Source organism: Medicago truncatula, chromosome 6 (assembly GCF_003473485.1).
Source record: "Medicago truncatula cultivar Jemalong A17 chromosome 6, MtrunA17r5.0-ANR, whole genome shotgun sequence".
In the NCBI taxonomy this organism is placed as follows: domain Eukaryota; kingdom Viridiplantae; phylum Streptophyta; class Magnoliopsida; order Fabales; family Fabaceae; genus Medicago; species Medicago truncatula.
The window spans coordinates 23,888,902-23,907,127 of record NC_053047.1 but is presented as its reverse complement, the minus strand read 5'-3'; the positions used below and the strand labels follow the sequence as shown (position 1 = coordinate 23,907,127).

General features: G+C 33.6%; 1 protein-coding gene across 1 annotated transcript; it reads right to left on the bottom strand.

Moving 5' to 3' along the window:
• Positions 1-13,277: 13,277 nt before the first annotated feature.
• On the bottom strand, positions 13,278-17,482 carry LOC25479755 (cytokinin hydroxylase). The gene is made up of 4 exons (XM_013587816.3): positions 17,078-17,482; positions 16,155-16,384; positions 14,372-14,986; positions 13,278-13,745 (listed from the first exon to the last, which is right to left on the bottom strand). Exons 1-4 carry the CDS (start codon positions 17,385-17,387, stop codon positions 13,320-13,322), a joined length of 1,581 nt encoding a protein of 526 aa, XP_013443270.1. The 5' UTR covers positions 17,388-17,482; the 3' UTR covers positions 13,278-13,319.
• Between the last annotated feature and the right edge of the window lie 744 nt (positions 17,483-18,226).

The following is an 18,226-nucleotide window of genomic DNA, read 5'->3' as shown; positions in this document are numbered from 1 at the left end:
TTTACACCAACAAGAATTCAATTCAATAGATTATTCTCCCATCGGCAACAATTCAAAGACTGTCATCATTTTATCTTATTTTTTTGGGAGACAAACAAATTAGGGAAAAATTAGGGATTGTTTTTTCTTAATATTGATGAGGATCTTGGTGATGATTCATATTATAAGGAGTGAAGGTAAACTTTGTTGTTGTTTGAATGAGGGAAATGATTTTGGATTGAGGAGAAGAGATAGCAAGAAGGTGAGAAGGTGACAAACGATTCTGGAAAAGATGAGTGGGGTGAGATTTTGGAAAGGGTAAAATTGCTATTTTCAATGGTTTATAGGGGTAGAGGTATAATTGTTGGGGTATGGGGTATAATTTCCTGTAGCAAATTACACATCAACACAACTCAGCAAGCCCAACGTGGGACCCAAAACCGAGATTGCAAAATAAAGAGATGTGTAAAAAGCCGCAACCATTGATCAACCAAAGTAACCAAAGAGTGGTGTATGAATTGACTTTCAACACAGAAAGAATCAAGAACCTATAGCCCCTACAACAAAAGCAACAACTTTACTGACCCTTTCGAGTCCAAACCAAGCCAAAAATATCTTCATTAAAACCGATCCCTAGCATTGAAACTGAACATAGAATTCGACCGCCAACACGGTTGCAGATCCATCAGTCCACCACCTACTGCAACGTATGTCGACAAAAGTAAGTCTCAACGGCCACGTGAATCAAACATCCAGGATAAAGGCCACATTCTTTCGAGCCAACAATCCAAAGTGAAAGTTTGTCCTAGATAACTAAACACAATCAGATAATCACAGAATCAGACCAACATAACACCGGAACAAAGCGGGCCGTGAACGATCATATATCCCAGCCCCTTCTCAAAACCATCCTCAATGCGAACCAAAAGGGAAACACGTTTTTGAATCTCAGAACAACAACACCGAATCTATTGAAACAAAGCTTAATTAGATCCGGTTTTAAGACATCCAAACGAAACCGACAACACCGAATCAACAATCAACAATCAAGTCCAATCACTAATCAACAATCAACAATCAAGTCCAATCCAACACAACAAGTACCGAAGGTAATTCAATACCATCCGAGTACAAACAGGAAATTCAACGAATATTAGTCCAGACAAGACTGACCACGACTCTGATACCAACTTGTAACGTCCTATTTCTATTAAAGCGATATAACTTGCGAATAAAGCATATATTCAAGAAATAGACGCTACGTCATCATACAAAATTCAAATTCAACATGCATGCATAAAAATCTCTACAGTCGCAACGGATATAAACCATATACTTCAAAGCATACATGTCATGATATCAAAAATACATAAACATAAAAGTTCTTCAAGTCCCGACAAATGGGTAAATCTCCAACATGAATGAATCCAAAACAGATAATCTAGACAAACATAAACAGACGCCTAGATCAGAGCCTATCCTAGACTCTACGAAACCGATACCGGAGATAGCTCCCGATATCCGACCAAGCATCAATCAACTCACCGGAGCAACTAATCCTGCACAACGTCTACCCATTCATACAGACAGGTAGGCGGTTAAAACCACTAGGGGTAAGTATTACATCAATCATAATTCACATAAACAGTTAATCATGAATAATTCAATTCCAAGTACTTAGCATAAACAGTCAATTCAATATGTACATTTACATGACATTCTAAAATAATGCGACCAAGTATTCACCAAGTACATTTATCATCAACAAGCATCATTCACAAACTTCATCAATTATCATTCACAAACTTCAACAATTATCATTCACAAGCAACAAATCAACTCATGTTAATTATGCAATGCGCCTAACACCGACACCTACATGCATGTGATACCAAGCACAACAATGTCTAGGCCGTTACCCCATGATGCCAACCGCACATCAGTTGTAAGAGTACACCTCCTCTTATGGACAACTATGTAAAAGTACACCTCCTTTATAAGCAAAGACCAAATAATGCAACTACTCAACGTACAACTACACAATGTAAAAGTAAACCTCCAATTACATTGCTCAACTTCAACAACAATTGCATTATCAAGCATTTACATCCACACAATCAACATGTCATTATTCACTTAAGAGTCATGACAAGGATTATAATTCATCAACATGTATTCAACATTAAATACATCATGTAGCTTCACCAATCTAATTATTTCTCATATTCGAAGTCATACAACATCTCATGATAAATATCATATCAACATATAACAATCCACTCGTACATCACCATTTAATCATGTAAGGTTAGTCACGAAAGATCATATACAATTGGCTTAAAGAACTATTCCGATAAAGTCCATATCAAGTGGCTAACAGCCAACATTGATAATTTCCAAAACAAGGTAACAATATAAAGTTTAAAAACTCTCAAAACAATCTTAATCAATCATATAGTCATGAGCTTAAGCCACTTACAAACTATTAAACATGAGTTCAAAGAATAGCTCAAGTTCATATGAGAAAACCCAAGTTCACATTTTCCACATTCCTACTCGAAATTTAAGTTTAACATGATTAAGATATTTGACCGACTTTACAAGTCCCACCTAAGTCTATGTGAGCTGTAGGTTAAACCTGTAATCTCATTTAGCTCACAAAAGTTCGTTTCGACAAAAATCCGAATTTCCCAAAATATGCAAGTTTCAACCCAAAACGGAACATCTCAAGTTTTAAGTAAGCTAAACATGTTCCAGTAGGTTTAGGGGTACAAACAGTGGTTAAACAAGTTGAAAGAATCATTTTACAAAGTTCGGATTGGCCCCCTAAAGCCCGGAACAAAAATCAAAAGTGGCTGAAACTGGGCAGGTTCGCTTAAGCGACCACCTGGTTCGCTTAAGCGAACAAGTTTTAGTAGCTACCTGTAATGTACGCTTATTGATCGCTTATTGTTCGCTTACATGTTCGCTAAAGCGAATACCTGGTTCGCTTAAGCGAACAAGTTCCAGTAGCTATCAGTAATGTACGCTTACTGATCGCTTACAGGTTTGCTTAAGCGACCCGTTTCCAGAACTTGCTATGATGGTTCGCTTACGCGTTCGCATAGCGTTCGCTTAAGCGAACAGTCATAGTCCTGCAGAAAAATATTACGGGTTTCTACCCATTTTCACCTAAAATCCCCAATTTTGATCTCCCAATGCCCAAATGTGCTTCCAGAGTTTGTTTATAGGTCAATACAACTAACAAGGCTCAACAAACATGAAAACAAATGACATTTGAACATAATTCACCAATTCAACCCATTTTACAAAACCAACAACAACACGTCAATTCTCATCATCAAATCATGATTAATGACTCCCAAGCCATGAATCATTAACAACAATGTCACTTAGCAACAACAACATCCATTGAACATGAATCTCATCACAATTCATCAACAAAATAGCATAATTGAACATTTAGAGCATAATTCAACATATAACACCTTCACATACTTTGAACATGCAATTTCACCAACAACAATTCAATTATCACCAATATCATGCATTCAAACATATCATCATTATTAGAGCATGAATTCTAACAACTATGAACAATTAATCACTTACTCAATTAAGCACTTAATCATACAATAATTGAAAAATTACACTAAATGATTATGATTGAATTCTAACCCCCTTACCTTAATTAACACAATTCCTAGCCCAAGCTTCTAGGATCTCTACCACTTCTTGAATCTTCAAGCTTTTTCTTCTCTAACCCTTTTTCCTCTTCTCTTGCTCTTTCTCTCTCTTCCTCTCTCAAAATATCTTATGTAATGAAAAATGAGTGATATTTTCTCTTAAGACAAGGTTTATATAGGCTATTCTCCTAATGAGCTTAACCCTAATCCTTAGTGGACTTAACTCACTCCAACTCAATTCTAAAATGTTTCTACACTCTTAACTGTGAAATACTAACAACGGTCACTTAACGGTAAAATACTAATTACTACACTAGTAACTTAGTAAAAATAATGGTTCTCACTAAACACTAAAAATAATTCTCACCAAAATTACTAATTTTACCCCTCTAGCACGAAAACCATGAAAATGCAGTTAATGATGATTAATCACACACAAACACAAATAAACACACAATAAAATAATAAAATTAAATCTAACGAAAATCGATCTGTTAGATGCAACACTTCTCGTGGTTATCTCTGCCATCCTCCCTCAAAACTACATTTTCCAATTGGACTTTTTGGATGTGATAATTCTCAAATATTATCTTAAACCAGGCAAAAACAATGTGAGCACCTGTCATATTCTCGCACTCAACAACATTATCAACTTCGTTAACACCAAACAACCTCAGACATAAGAGCAACACCTTGCCCTAGGGAGATTTTGTCCATATGATTTACCAACCTTCCTTGGATCGGTATGTGTAGAATACTTGACACATCATCTAACATGATGGTCATCTCCCCATTTGGAAGGCGGGAGCTGCTAATCTCCTTAACTAACACCATACATAGATAAAAATACAGTTAAATAAATAAAAATAAAAATAAACACTTAAATTTTAGACCCTAGACATCATTTGGCCCCTTAACGTAATTTTGGTTTTTATTTTGGTCCTTTAATTATAAAGTGTCTCAATTTGGTCCCATAAATCTTCCTCTGTTTACCAATGTGGTCCTCTCCGTTAGTTTTTTGATGTCTAATATTTTTAATATGATTATAACCGTTTGATTGCAGATTCATAGTATATTACAGTGAACCATCCATATCTGATTTTTTCCCTCTCTTCTTCTCCTTCCCTATTGATGTGATCCTAAAGTTCTCTCTCTTGACAAGAATAATAAAAGTCATTGTGGAATAAAAGAACCAAATTAATTTTGGGTTCAAAGTTTTATTTTCGTAGGTCATGCTATGTCTGTCTTGTTTTCGCTATATCTGGAGCTCTGGATGTCCGTTTGAGGTGATCTTTAACTCGTTGGAAAGCTTACAAAATTCTCTACATTTCATCTGTTTGATTCAAGAGCAAATTCGGAATATTTAATGGTGCAGAATGAGCTGTAAGTAGAAGACGTGGTTAAAGTATGTTAGCTGAAGAATTAAAGGTGGTGTTTGTGGAATTGTAACGTCTAGCCATAATAAGCCTTCACAAATCAATGTGCAAATGAATATGTAACCTTCTCATGCATTGATCAGCCACCAACTTTAAAGATCCAATTAAATTGTAACCTCTTTTGTAATAACTAGCCACCTAGGAGTTATAACACTAATTATGCTATGATTGTAAGCTTTTCAGCATCCAAGCCTATTTCCTATATAAAGGGGGCGAAAATTAATGAAGAGCACAAGTAGAATTTTGATAAAAAAAAAATACACTTTGTGTGTTGTGAAGCTTTGCTTCTTTTTGGTTCTGGATTGAACCATGCATTGATCTCATCAAGAAACCACGTTTCTTGTGGCGATCCTCTACCAAATTAAACATCTTCCTTGGATTGGGAACTTGTTTGGTTATCATTTCTTTCTATTTCCACCATTCTTCACTTTTTATTATTGTATTTTATCCAACATTCACAAAAATACAAAACTAAAATTTCAACCTATTTTTGTCATTCATCACCTATTCTTCTCCTTCCTTCTTCTTTTCTCTCGAGATCTGATTCAAAATTCCTCCTTCCTTTGTTCTTCTGAATCAGCCTGCCGCTTCCTACGACCACCACCGTCCATATCGCCGTCGAATCTGTTCTTGCTTTAATTTTTTTGCACAAAGAAGATTCATTGTATTGTTGCACAAAGAAGTACATTGGATTTTTTAGATTTTGATTTCTCAACTTTTAGTGTTTTATATCAACATGGTGTTGACCATCGTGGCATCCAAGCTTGTCTATATGGGTATATGAATATTGCAATGGAACGAACAGAGGAGTGTGTTAATGGATAGCTAAAGAACAAGTATGGGGATGCATTCATTTGAGGGAATAATGTTATATATAGATTCTTGTAACTTTTTGTATTATGTGGATTGCCTGCCTTCCTGTAAAATCAACTTGGGGAAAATTAAGTTTGGTCAAAATTGTATATGTTGGGTTGAAGACAAGATAATTTGCAGATTTGGTTTGTTATATATAGATTGAGATTTTAGAAGATTTGGTCAAAATTCTCTCTCTCTCTCTCTCTCTCTCTATCTCTCTCTCAATCTCACGATCTGTTATTCTTTCCTTCATCGTTTTTTTTTTTTTTTAATTCATGATGATGATAATGAAAGAAAGGAAAAATGGTTGAATTTGATTTGGTAATGTTGTTGCTGCTGTTGTTGATGTGTTGCTATTGTTGTCACTGATTCTAGGTTGTTGTTGTTGATGATTGAAGGATGAATGAAACAAAGATGATTGAAAGGAAAAAAGGGTTTAATTTTTTTTAGGAATTATTATGGTTCTGCTAGTAACTTTTGTTAGGAATGATTATGTTGATGAAGATGGAGAAGAAGATGGAGAAGAAGATGAAGAAAGGTGAGAAAAATATTAGGTGTTGGTGGTTTACAATAAAATACAATAGAACACTACGTGATCCAACAATCATCTTTTAAAGAAAAAAATCAAAAGGTTAAAATTTAAAAATTTAATAAGGTCTTTGGTGGACCATCTTTAAACATAGTTTCCCTTAGATATTTGATGTTAAAAACTAATAGAGAGGATCTAAACAGTAAACGGCAGAAGATTTATAGGACCAAATTGAGACACTTTATAATTAGGGGACCAAAGTGAAATCAAAAAATAAGTTAAGGGACCAAATGATTTATTAAGTCTAAATTTTATAAACACTTGAATTTGAACAAAATAATTATACTTACATCTCCCATCGAAAGCTTGGTGAAATGGTGATGCGAGAAATTCGATAGTATATACACATCAGAAAGGCCACCACCAAATCCCACAAGTGGAGGTGGGTCATGGTGGTGTGGTGATGGGTGTTGTGGTGTGGAGATGGTGCCTGATGCTGGTTGTTGTCGACCTGAATCTTGTACTGCAGCTAAAGTGCAACTGGTGTAAGGTCAGCCATCCGTGAGATGCTTGTCTTCGAGGTACCCTCCTATGAGGTTCCTATCACATCATCGTGCCTACGTTGGCCCCACTTAGATTGAGGGATCGCTGCAACATTCGCTCTGAGTATGCTGCTAGTTTGGGTTGGCTTATCTCACCTGAACCTATCTTTGTTGTTAGCCATATCTACATAACTAACAACATAACAAAAAATCAATAAAAAAGTCTTTGAGGAATTTCATCATCTGCACTTGGAGCACAAGCAAGGTAAGTAATTTCATCATGTTGATCAAACACTTGGAACACTAAATATATATAAAAGTGTCCAATGCGTTATTTCAATTCTTAAATTACCACATTGCACTAAAACTTAGTTTAAATCACATTCACAAACAAAACAAGCAAGTAATTAATCAACAAATACCTAAACGTTCATCAATTGCACATTAAAAAAACCCTAACATATGAGCAATTAAAAATTATATATAAAACCAACAATGTGTATGCTTAGGGATTTTGAAAACTTACAACTTGTCTTTGATTTATTAGGTGCTTGACTTTGATGGATGTTGATTTTTTGGAATAGGAAGGGAATATGGGTTGTTTTTGAATGAATTTGATTATGTACCTAAAGAGCAATGTTCATATACTAGTATTTACATTGGTGTATTCATATACTAGTATTTAAGATTAAGTGGAGAACAAGTTGGGGCTATAATACGTCGATGATGTACCCACTTGTTGCCTTCAGCCATGACCAAACCATTTTCAAACATGGGATCCCTGTCTATTATAAGCTATAAGTTGTAAATGATAGGAATCGTAAAACAAAAGGAAAATAGAGGTAATTATTGGCTTTTGGGGAATCTGCCTAAAAGTTTAGTCTGAATGAATTTGAGACAAGGAGATCTTATGCTTCCACATGTTGAGATCATTTATAATAACTCCACCAATCAAGATATCATAAAATATCCAATTAACAGCCCACCATATTGTTAAGTTGGTAAAATCACACTCATATATTATTGCTTAATGAACTTGGATATAGCCTTATTACAATGACTTGCATACCAAGTAAACTCATATGCATATCCTACACCTTACAATACACTCCCATAATCTGAATTTTACTAGAAAAACTACAGATTAAAGGTAAACAAATGAGAAACAAGAGCAATTACAATCAGTCATACACACATTAACAATCTAAGCTGTCAAATTCACATACTACAAGTCTTGCTCTTAGCTTGCAGAAACTATCCAATTTCAACAGCTTGGTGAAAATGTCTGCAGTTTGATCTTCAGTTTTGCAATGTACCAGTTCAACTACTCTATCCTTTGTGAGAGCTCTCAAGAAGTGATATCTTACATCAATGTGCTTGCATCTTCCATGCATGATTGGATTCTTGGAGAGCTTGATAGATGAGCTGTTGTCACAGTAAAGCTTTGTGCACTCTTCCTGTGCCAGACCAAGATGTTGAAGAATTCTTCTCAGCCATATAGCTTGACAGGCACATGATGAAGCTGTTACAAACTCAGCTTCAGTAGTAGATAAGGTAACAATAGGCTGCTTCTTGGATGACAAAGACAAATCTCCAGTTCGCAGCTTGAACACATAGCCTGAGGTACTCTTTCTATCATCTAAGTCCCCAGCATAATCTGAATCAGTCCATACCTCAAGTCTGTAGTTTATCTTCCCTTTTTCATATAGTATTCTAAGATTGATAGTACCTTTAAGATACCTAAGAATACGTTTCATAGCTGCTTGATGCATCTCAGTTGGTCTTTCCATGAATCTAGCTATTAAACACAGAGTAAGCTAGATCAGGTCTTCTTGCAAGAAGGTACACTAAGCTCCCTATTATTTTCTTAAGGTTAGTTGCATCAACACATTTTCCTCCTTCATTCTTTATAAGCTTGTTTCCTGGTACAATTGGATTGCATACAAAATTACAGTCTTCCATACCAAACTTAGACAGGATTTCTCTTGCACATTTCTGTCGATGTATGAATATACCTTTTTCACTCTGAGTTACTTCTACTCCAAGAAAATACCTCATCTCTCTCAGGTCTGTCATAGCAAAATTCTTCTTCATAGAGCATTTAAACTCTTCAAATAACTGTTCATAGTTTCCAGTGTAGATCAAATTATCTACATATAAGCTGACAATAAGTGTTTTCCGTTCAATATGTTTTACAAATAGAGTATGCTCATGAGGACATTTATCAAAGTTTTCTTGATAGAAGTAGGCTTCAATCTTTCTATACCAAGCAATTGGACCTTGTTTTAAGCCATATAGTACTTTCTTCAACTTGTATACCTTGTCATCTCCTTCCTTTTGATACCCTACAGGCTGCTCTATATACACATTTTCAATTAATTCACCATGCAGAAAAGCACTATTCACATCTAGTTGATATACATTCCAACTCTTGCATGTAGCAACAGACAAAATGCTTCTTATTGTGTCCCATCTTGCAACTGGTGCAAAAACCTCATTAGAGTCTATTCCATACTGCTGAGAGTACCCTTTAGCTACCAATCTTGCTTTATACTTTTCTACCTTCCCTTTCTCATTCAGTTTAGTAATATAATCCCATTTTACACCATTTATCTTGGCTCCAGAAGGTAAACTGGTGAGATCGCATGTATTTTTCTTCTCAATGGATTCAATCTATTGATCCATTTCTTTTCTCCATTCTTTATGCTTCACAACCTCTTCATAAATGACAGGATCACTATTGGTACCAAACACAGCTAGATTATGTTGTTCTATTTGTTCATCTAGCTTTTGACCAGTAGCATAATCATGCAGATATCTAGGCTCATTTCTTGTTCTTTTGTTATTTGGTTCATCATGGTTTTCAGCTTTAGAACCTTCTTCATATGTGCTATCATTGTTTGATGGTTCACTGTTGGTATGCTCTTCATCACCATTCACATTTTCCTCATCACTAGTGACTTCATTATTGCTATCATCACCATTTTCATAGTTATCTTCCATTTCTATCATTCTAGTTCTGGTTTTCTCATCCTAATCCCAACCTTTTGATTCTTCAAATACCACATCTCTACTAACAATGATTTTCTTTGATGCTGGATCATATAGTTTATAGGCTTTGGATTCTTCACTGACACCAAGTAAAACACATTTTGTGCTTCTGCTATCCAGTTTCTTTCTATTCACATATGGAACATGAACAAATGCTAAGCAACCAAAAACTCTGAAGTGTTTTACTGTGGGTTTCATATCACTTCATGCTTCTTCTGGAGTAATATTGTTGACTGATAGCGTTGGACTTCTGTTCATTACATAGGTTTCCCATTTGACAGCTTCAGGGCAAAACATCTTAGGAACACTTCTTCCATTAAGCAGGCATCTCACTATATTCATCAGTGTCTTGTTCTTTCTCTCTGAGACACCATTTTGTTGAGGTGTGTAAGCAATTGTTAACTGTCTCTTGATGCCTCGACTGCTGCAGAAGTTATTAAACTCATTAGAAGTAAACTCTCATTCTCTATCAATTCTCAAACATTGAATCTTACATCCAGACTCACCCTCAACAACAACTTCAAACTTCTTAAACACATCAATGTGAATCAACTCAAGCTTCTTTGTAGATCTCTACTTAGCTTTCTTAAGGATTAATTCTCTATGTTGCTTACCCATCATGCAATCAGAGCAAAAATTAGTTTCTTCCTTCAATATAGGCAAATCTCTCACTATTTCCTTTTTTATTAAGGTATTCAAACCTTTATAGCTCAAGTGTCCATATCTATCATGCCACAACTTAGTTTCATTCATGCTTGATGTCTTCAAACACATAGGGATAATAACAGGTGCATATATGATGAACATTCTATTTGAAGACATCTGTGTAGACATTATCAATCCCTTTTCTTCATGGAACACTTTAAAAGAATCCTTCTGAAACACAATAGTGAGATTCTTTTGTTGAAGCTGACCTACACTTAGAAGATTGTTACTCAATCTTGGCAAATAATGCACATATGATATTACCTGAACAACTCCTCCAATTAACAATTTCAGGTTACCCATTCCCTTAACATGCATCTTTGAATCATTTCCTAACTTCACATAGGATCAAAAGCTATCATCAATATCAAACAACCAGTCTTTAGATCCTACCATATGATTACTACATCATGAATCTAAGAACCATACCTCATCTTTGGCCTGAACTGGATTTTGATGTTGTGCCATGAGAAGCATTTCTTCAGTATCATCAAATGCTGCATAGTTTGCATCATTTTCTCCCCAACTAGGACATTCACTTTCATAATGACCTAATTTGTGACATTTGAAGCATTCAATAAACTCCTTGCCTTGTCTTCCTCTTCCATAAACTTTCAATGCTTGTTTTGAGATTGCATTCTTTGCTCATGAACAAGAAGACTGCTCTGCAACTCATCAATGGTGACTGTTGTAACGTAATTTGATTCTTCAATTGAACACACAATGTAGTTGAATCTTGAGGTCATGGATCTTAAAAATTTCTCTACAGTCACACAGTTTGTTCTAATCTTTCACCATGTGCAGTCATACGGTTAGCAATTGCAAGAGTTCTTGAGATATATTCATTCACTGTTTTACCTTTTTTCATAGCAAGAACTTCAAATTATCTGCGTAAAGTTTGCAATTGAGCATGTTTTACCTTTATTGAGCCTTGATACTTCCTGCGCATGGAATCCCATATGTCTTTTGCAGTTTCACGAATAAGGATAGTTTCCATAAGGCTAAACTTCACTTTTCGCCTTCTAAGTTTCAAAATGTTGCGATTTTGGCCCCCTATTAAAAAAAATGGCAAAAGTGACCCCCTATGTTTAGGGAAATATGCTCTTTTGACCTCCTAACATAAGGGAAATATGCTTTTTGACCCCTTATCTTTACAAAAAGTTGCAATTATGGCCCCTTTTTTTTGGGACACGTGGCGTCTTCTCAACAATTTTTGGATGAAAGGGGCCAAAATTGCTATTTTTTTTTTAATACGGGGCCAAAATTGCAACATTTTGAAACATAGGGGGTGAAAAATGCAGTTTAGCCTTTCCATAATTGATCAGTCTATGGATTGAAAGAGGTAGTTCTTTGCTTTTAGATCACAAAGCTTGCTTTCATCTGCAAGCTTTCTCTGCTCCAGTGTTGCGTTTGCATGTGCAACTGTGACTCCATGTTCAATCAGGTTCCAATATTCTTTGAAACGAAGAAGGTTTTCCATCAACATGGACCAATGATCATAGAAACCATCATATTTTGGTGTTGCAGGTTGAAGAAACGATGAAGATTCTGTCATAATTGCAAGGTAGAAGATGAAGGAGGGTTGAAACCACCGTAAATGTTTTGAAAACCACCGTAACTAGTAACTGACTTCTCCCTCTCCCTCTCCCTTGGTAAAATCACACTCATGTATTATTTCTTAATGAACTTGGCTATATATAGCCTTATTACAATTACTTGCATACCAAGTAAACTCATATATATAGCCTTATTACAATTACTTGCATACCAAGTAAACTCATATGCATATCCTACACCTTACACATATTAATCCTTCAAATAGTAGTCAACAATATAATGTACATACAAAACATAGAGCATTTGAAATCAAAATGTTGAATGAGCAAGTTCGTAAGAAAATTGAGAAACGAAATTCAATGTATATGAATCAGTGAGACAAACATGGCAAATTATATACATGGAAAAAAGAGAATTAAAATGGATTCGCTTGTGAAAGGAATGATTTTCTAATGAATAAAATGTCAAGTTATCATTAAGAGTTGATGGTCCATTCAGAATTATGTGAAAGATCAATGACAACTCTTACAAGCTAGAACTACTAGGAGATTTAGGATTCTCAAAACTTGAATGTTGCTGATCTTTCACCATATCTTGACCATGAAGAAAATATTGACTCAAAAACTAGTCTCCTCTCCAACTCTAGGAGAATGATGGAATACACTAGAAACTTTTATGAAATCTAATAAACAAAGACATAAGAACTTGTGCAATCTTAATTTCTCTAGGTTTTTAAAAGTCTCTATTTTTTTTTTATTATTTAGAAGTGCTACAAGAGTAAAATAAATAGTATTGTACACAAAGTGTTTTAACATGAAGCAAGAAAATGATTTCTTGAGCAACATGCTGCATTTTGTTCTACTTTTTTTTTCTGTCCCTAATTTAGTTAATATAAAGAGGATATATATAATTTCTACTTAAATAACAAAAGTAGCAAGAGAGGAGGGATACATTTACTTATTTGATAAAATATAACGTTCTACAATGGTTGAACTATGAGAGGAATTCCATAAGTGGGTCTTAGAGACAACATGATAGTAGGAGAATGATGATAACTAGGGGAGAGTTTAAACTTAAACTTAGTAAGAAGTAGGGTTAACACTATGTTATACTCCATGAAGATCAAGTTCCTACCAATACATGCTCTCCCTCCAAAACCAAAAGGCAAGTACCCCATTGTGTGGTGGCATTCCCCATTGGCATCATTCATGAACCTCTCTGGTTTAAACTTGTTTGCATCATTCCCCCATAATGTCATGTCATGGTGCATTGCTACAACGTCAATCCAAATGTTGGTCCCTTTAGGCACCTTTATATTATCTACTCGAATATCCTCCTTAGCTTGCCTTTGCACATTTGGAGATGGTGGGTAGAGTCTAAGTGCTTCACTCCTCACCCATTTCATCTGCATGTAAAAGTTACATATAAGACCATATATTTTCTAAATTATATTCAGGGTTAAATAAGAAAATACTACTTCTAAATATACAACATTTGATTTTAGTCCCATAAAATTTTCTATAGGTTTTTGGTCTCTTTAAAATTTTTCAACTATAAAATTAGTCCCTGCTCTACATTGAGTATTACACTAGAGCAGGGACTAATTTCATAGATGAAAAATTTGAGAGGGACTAAAAACCTAAATAATATTTTAGGGGAACTAAAATTAAATGTTGGTATATTTAGGGAGACTATTTACTGATTTAACCCTTATATATATATAAAACATGACTTTAGTTGGAATTAATATTTTTTTTTGAATTTTGATATAAATAAAATATTTAAATTTGAAGAGACGATCTCACAAGTTCAAACACAACCGTCAATTTCATTTTAGATTGTCCTTGTGAGCTTAGCTCAACTGGTATGGACAATGCATAATATATGCAAGGTCCGGGATTCGAACCCCGACCACCAAAAAAAATAATCTCATTTCAAACTCACAATCAAAAGGAAGGATTAAAGTAGGGCCATTTTAACAATTAGCCCCATTTTAATTTACTCAACTTCAAAATTTTGATTTGAAATTACCTTCTTTAAATCAGCAAGAAAATTGATATCAAGTTCTTCCTTGCCAACAACTTCTTTAATTTCATCTCTCAATTGGTTTTGCCAATCTTCATGCAAAGCTAGAAGCAGCAAAGTCCATGTGATTGAAAGTGATGTGGTCTCATATCCACCAAAGAAAAATGTCTTGCACTCATCAACCAATTCCTTCTTTGTTAATGCCTTGTTCAACTGTCCATAAGTCCCATTATTTTCTTTTAACAAATGACCTAACAAATCTTGTTGATGTTGTATCTTATCATTTGAATTCATTCTAGCTTCTATGATGGAAAACATGAGCTTGTTAATTTCTTCACCAAGTTTCCTGGTCTCTAGTGTTTTCTTGATATTGAAAATTTTCTCAAATGGGACACCCACATATCTATTGGTCTTAAAAAGGGTCATTTGCAAAGTTTTTAGTTGATCAAACACTTTCTTTCCATTTTCATCTCCCATTCCAAAGCTTGCTCTTGCTATGATCTCTCCAGCAGTGGTTACGATCTCTCTTTCAACATCGATTTCGAAGTGGCCAGAGTTTATTTGGGAAATCCAACTTTCTATCATTTTCTTCGTGGAATCAACCATCATTATTGCCATTCTCTACAGGATTTACAATAATTATTAAAAAAAGTTATTCATCAAAAATGTTTTTTGACAAAGTTTTTTTGAAGAGAATGAAGTTAGATATACCAATATTTTGTTTTAAACCCCTAAAAAATTCGTTTGAAGATTTTTCATTTTTTACAAATTTTAAAAATAATTAGTTTTTAGAAGAAATTTTGAGAATAATTTTGTTTCATATTACTTGTCACTTTTAAATTTCAATGCAATATTAATTATTGGTTTGTCAATAATACCCTTATCTATTTATGTAGAAAGAGAAAAAATAGAATGAAATAATAAATGGTTAAGGGTATTATAGAAAAAAACACATATAATTTCATCAAAAATAATAAAACTTACTCCCTCCGTCCCTAATTATAAGACCCTTTTGCTAAAATCACGGGAATTAAGAAAGCGGATATTTGTATTAAAGTTGTTTGTAATCACTATTGTTTTTACAATTTTATCCTTAAGAGAGAGAATTAGTTTATGTTTTCCATATGCTACTTATTGCTGATTAAAGAAAAAGATGTATAATAAATATGGGCATGTATGTAAAGAAATAATTAATGTAGTTGGAAATAACAAAGAGGTCTTATAAAAAGGGACAAAAAAATTCTCAAAAAGGTCTTATAATTAGGGACGGAGGGAGTATTTGATTTCTTGGTATGTGTAAATTTCTCAAAAGTGACGTGTATTTTTTATTTTTTTTTGTCAAGTAGCCTAGTGATTAGAGCTCACACAATTAAATTGTGAAGAAGTGGAGTGTCCGGGATTCGAACCCCAACCCCTACATATAATATGCAATATCCCTACCAACTGAGCTAAGCTCACAGGAATAAGTGACATGTATTGTTATTTGTGAAACGAAGGGAGTAATATTAATATTGATCAATTAAAAAAAAAGTCAACAAATTAGTTTTTACCGCATTAAAATATATCCTAATGATAAAAAACAATTGATTTTTTAGATTCATTGAAAAATTCATGTATCTAGTCTATATTTTAAACCGAATACATAAATTATTCAATGAACCTAAAAAAACAATTGTTTTTGTAAATAGTGGAGATAGTATATATATTGTGAGTGAGTGAGTTGCATCTTAAGATTAAAAGTGGAGAAACTCCTGGGGAGAAAGGGGGAGAGAGAGAGAGAGAGTTGCACCTTAAGATTAAGTGGAGAAAATGCTGGGGCTATAATATGTCGATGATGTACCCACTTGTTGCCTTCAGCCATGACCAAACCATTTCCAAACATGGGATCCCTGTCTTTTCTAAACACACTAGGTTTTCCCCATGTCTTGGCCAAAACCTTTGTGGACATTTTCTTCAAGAATTCAGGGTCTGTAATGTATAAAAATGGCTCTGTCCCCAACCAATATATGAAAACTTTCCCTACAAACCAAAAAACAATGAATTTTGTTCAACATAATCAATCACATAGAAAAAATAATTTAAATACAAAAGTTATTAACAAAAAAAAAAATAGAAGTTTGTCTTCAATTTTGGCGACAAAAGGAGATGGTTTATTTTTTTTTTTGCCTCTAATTTCCTTTGATATACATACTCATTATTCAATAAAGGCCCCGTTTGTTTTGAATTTTTTTTTGTAAAAAAAAATCAATTTTATCATTTTTATGTTTTTGTTTAGGATTTTTAGAAAAATCATTTTATCAAAAAAAATCTATTTTAACTTTAAAATGAAAAACTATTAGGATTAGTTTTTCTCAAAATATATTTTATTCAAACATAAGGAGGTCTGATATGAACTAGTTGAAAATCATTTTTTTTGTAAAAGTGATTTTTTTATACTTAACAAACACAAATAGCTTCAGATTTTTTTCAAAATCTCTAGATTTTTCTAACACAAAATCTATTTTTTTTTAAAGCTAAAACAAACACACCCTAAATCATGGCTTGTAAAATGAGATTTGTGTTTTGAAAATGGCAACAAAATATAATTCAAAAAAACTATCCACAATCCAGATCACTAAGATTTGTCAAGAGTTATAAAATGTACAAATTTGTCAACCAAAAACAGCGAAATAGCGCAAAAAAACACAAAGAAAAAAGATATTATTAGCTTACCGTAAGATTTTTGCCAAGAAGAATAATAAGGAGAAATGGTAGAGTGGATGTCATGGGTAATATCTAAGGCCATGGACTCACATGAAGAAGAAAAAGAAGATTTAAGGCTTTTATTCCTTTTCATCTCTTTGATGTTTCCAAGTGGAAAACTTGGGGTTGGCCCATCAAATCCACATCTTCTAAGGTTTTGAAATTTTTGATTAGGTAAAATCCACCAAAAAATTGTTAGTGTTGTGAGCAAGCAAAGACATATAGCAAATATTATTGAAGTGAGTACATCAAGAACTTCTGATAAAGTTACAAACTCCATCTTTTCTCTACCTCTCTTTTTCAATTGCTTATGCTATATATAGGTGTTATTGTGGTTAGGAATGAAAAAATGTAATTTTGTGTGTACATGAGTAATTATGAAGTTATTTTGGCACTACGAATCATAAAGTTTAGCTTTTGACCACATGATAAAAACAATTTGTGCAAGTTCAATGGATTAGGGAAAGAGATTGAGTGACCTAAATCTTAGGCCAATTTTATGGAGTACTAGTGAAATATGTCTTGTATCATTCATAAGCTAGTTTTACCATTGAAACATGATGTGACATTTTGATTTAATGGTGAAAAAGAAACTTATACATGATGTAATACCATTTTACCTGTGAATATTGTATAAAATCTAAATCTTATATATTTGCAAAGGTAATTTTTGTTTTTTTACAAGAGCCTCAATATTTGTTTAAGAAACCAAAATAGTACGAGACATATGAGCCTGTTTGAAATAATTTTTGTTTTCAGTTTTTAAAATATACAAGTCCTCTTCTAACAATAGTTATCCTTTTACATGTTTTAGTTTTAGTTTCCAAAACTAAAAAAATTCAAAACAGTTTTCAAAACTGTAATTTTAAAAATAGTTTAGCAAAAAAGTTTTTAATTTTCAAATTTTTAAAAACTAAAAAGAAGTTTTTGAGAAGTGTTTTAAACACAGGACTCACTCAATTTGGCAGAAATTAATTGATAGCAAATGAAATGGGCCATTCAAAGGGTGCGTGTAGACAAATATTTTTAATTATTATATGTAAAAGAATATTTTTAAAATGGCATAAAAGATCATAAATGCAATTCTGATAATTTAGAAAATATCATTTTTCACCAATA

Excerpts from the sequence above, each read along its gene's own strand:
- LOC25479755 (XM_013587816.3), bottom strand. The coding sequence starts at position 17,387 with ATGGAGTTTGTAACTTTATCAGAAGTTCTTGATGTACTCACTTCAATA. Across the intron at positions 14,987-16,154 it reads TTTCTCCACTTAATCTTAAG|AGAATGGCAATAATGATGGT; the intron begins GTGCAACTCTCT and ends TAAATCCTGTAG. Across the intron at positions 13,746-14,371 it reads TTCTTGCTGATTTAAAGAAG|ATGAAATGGGTGAGGAGTGA; the intron begins GTAATTTCAAAT and ends TTTTACATGCAG.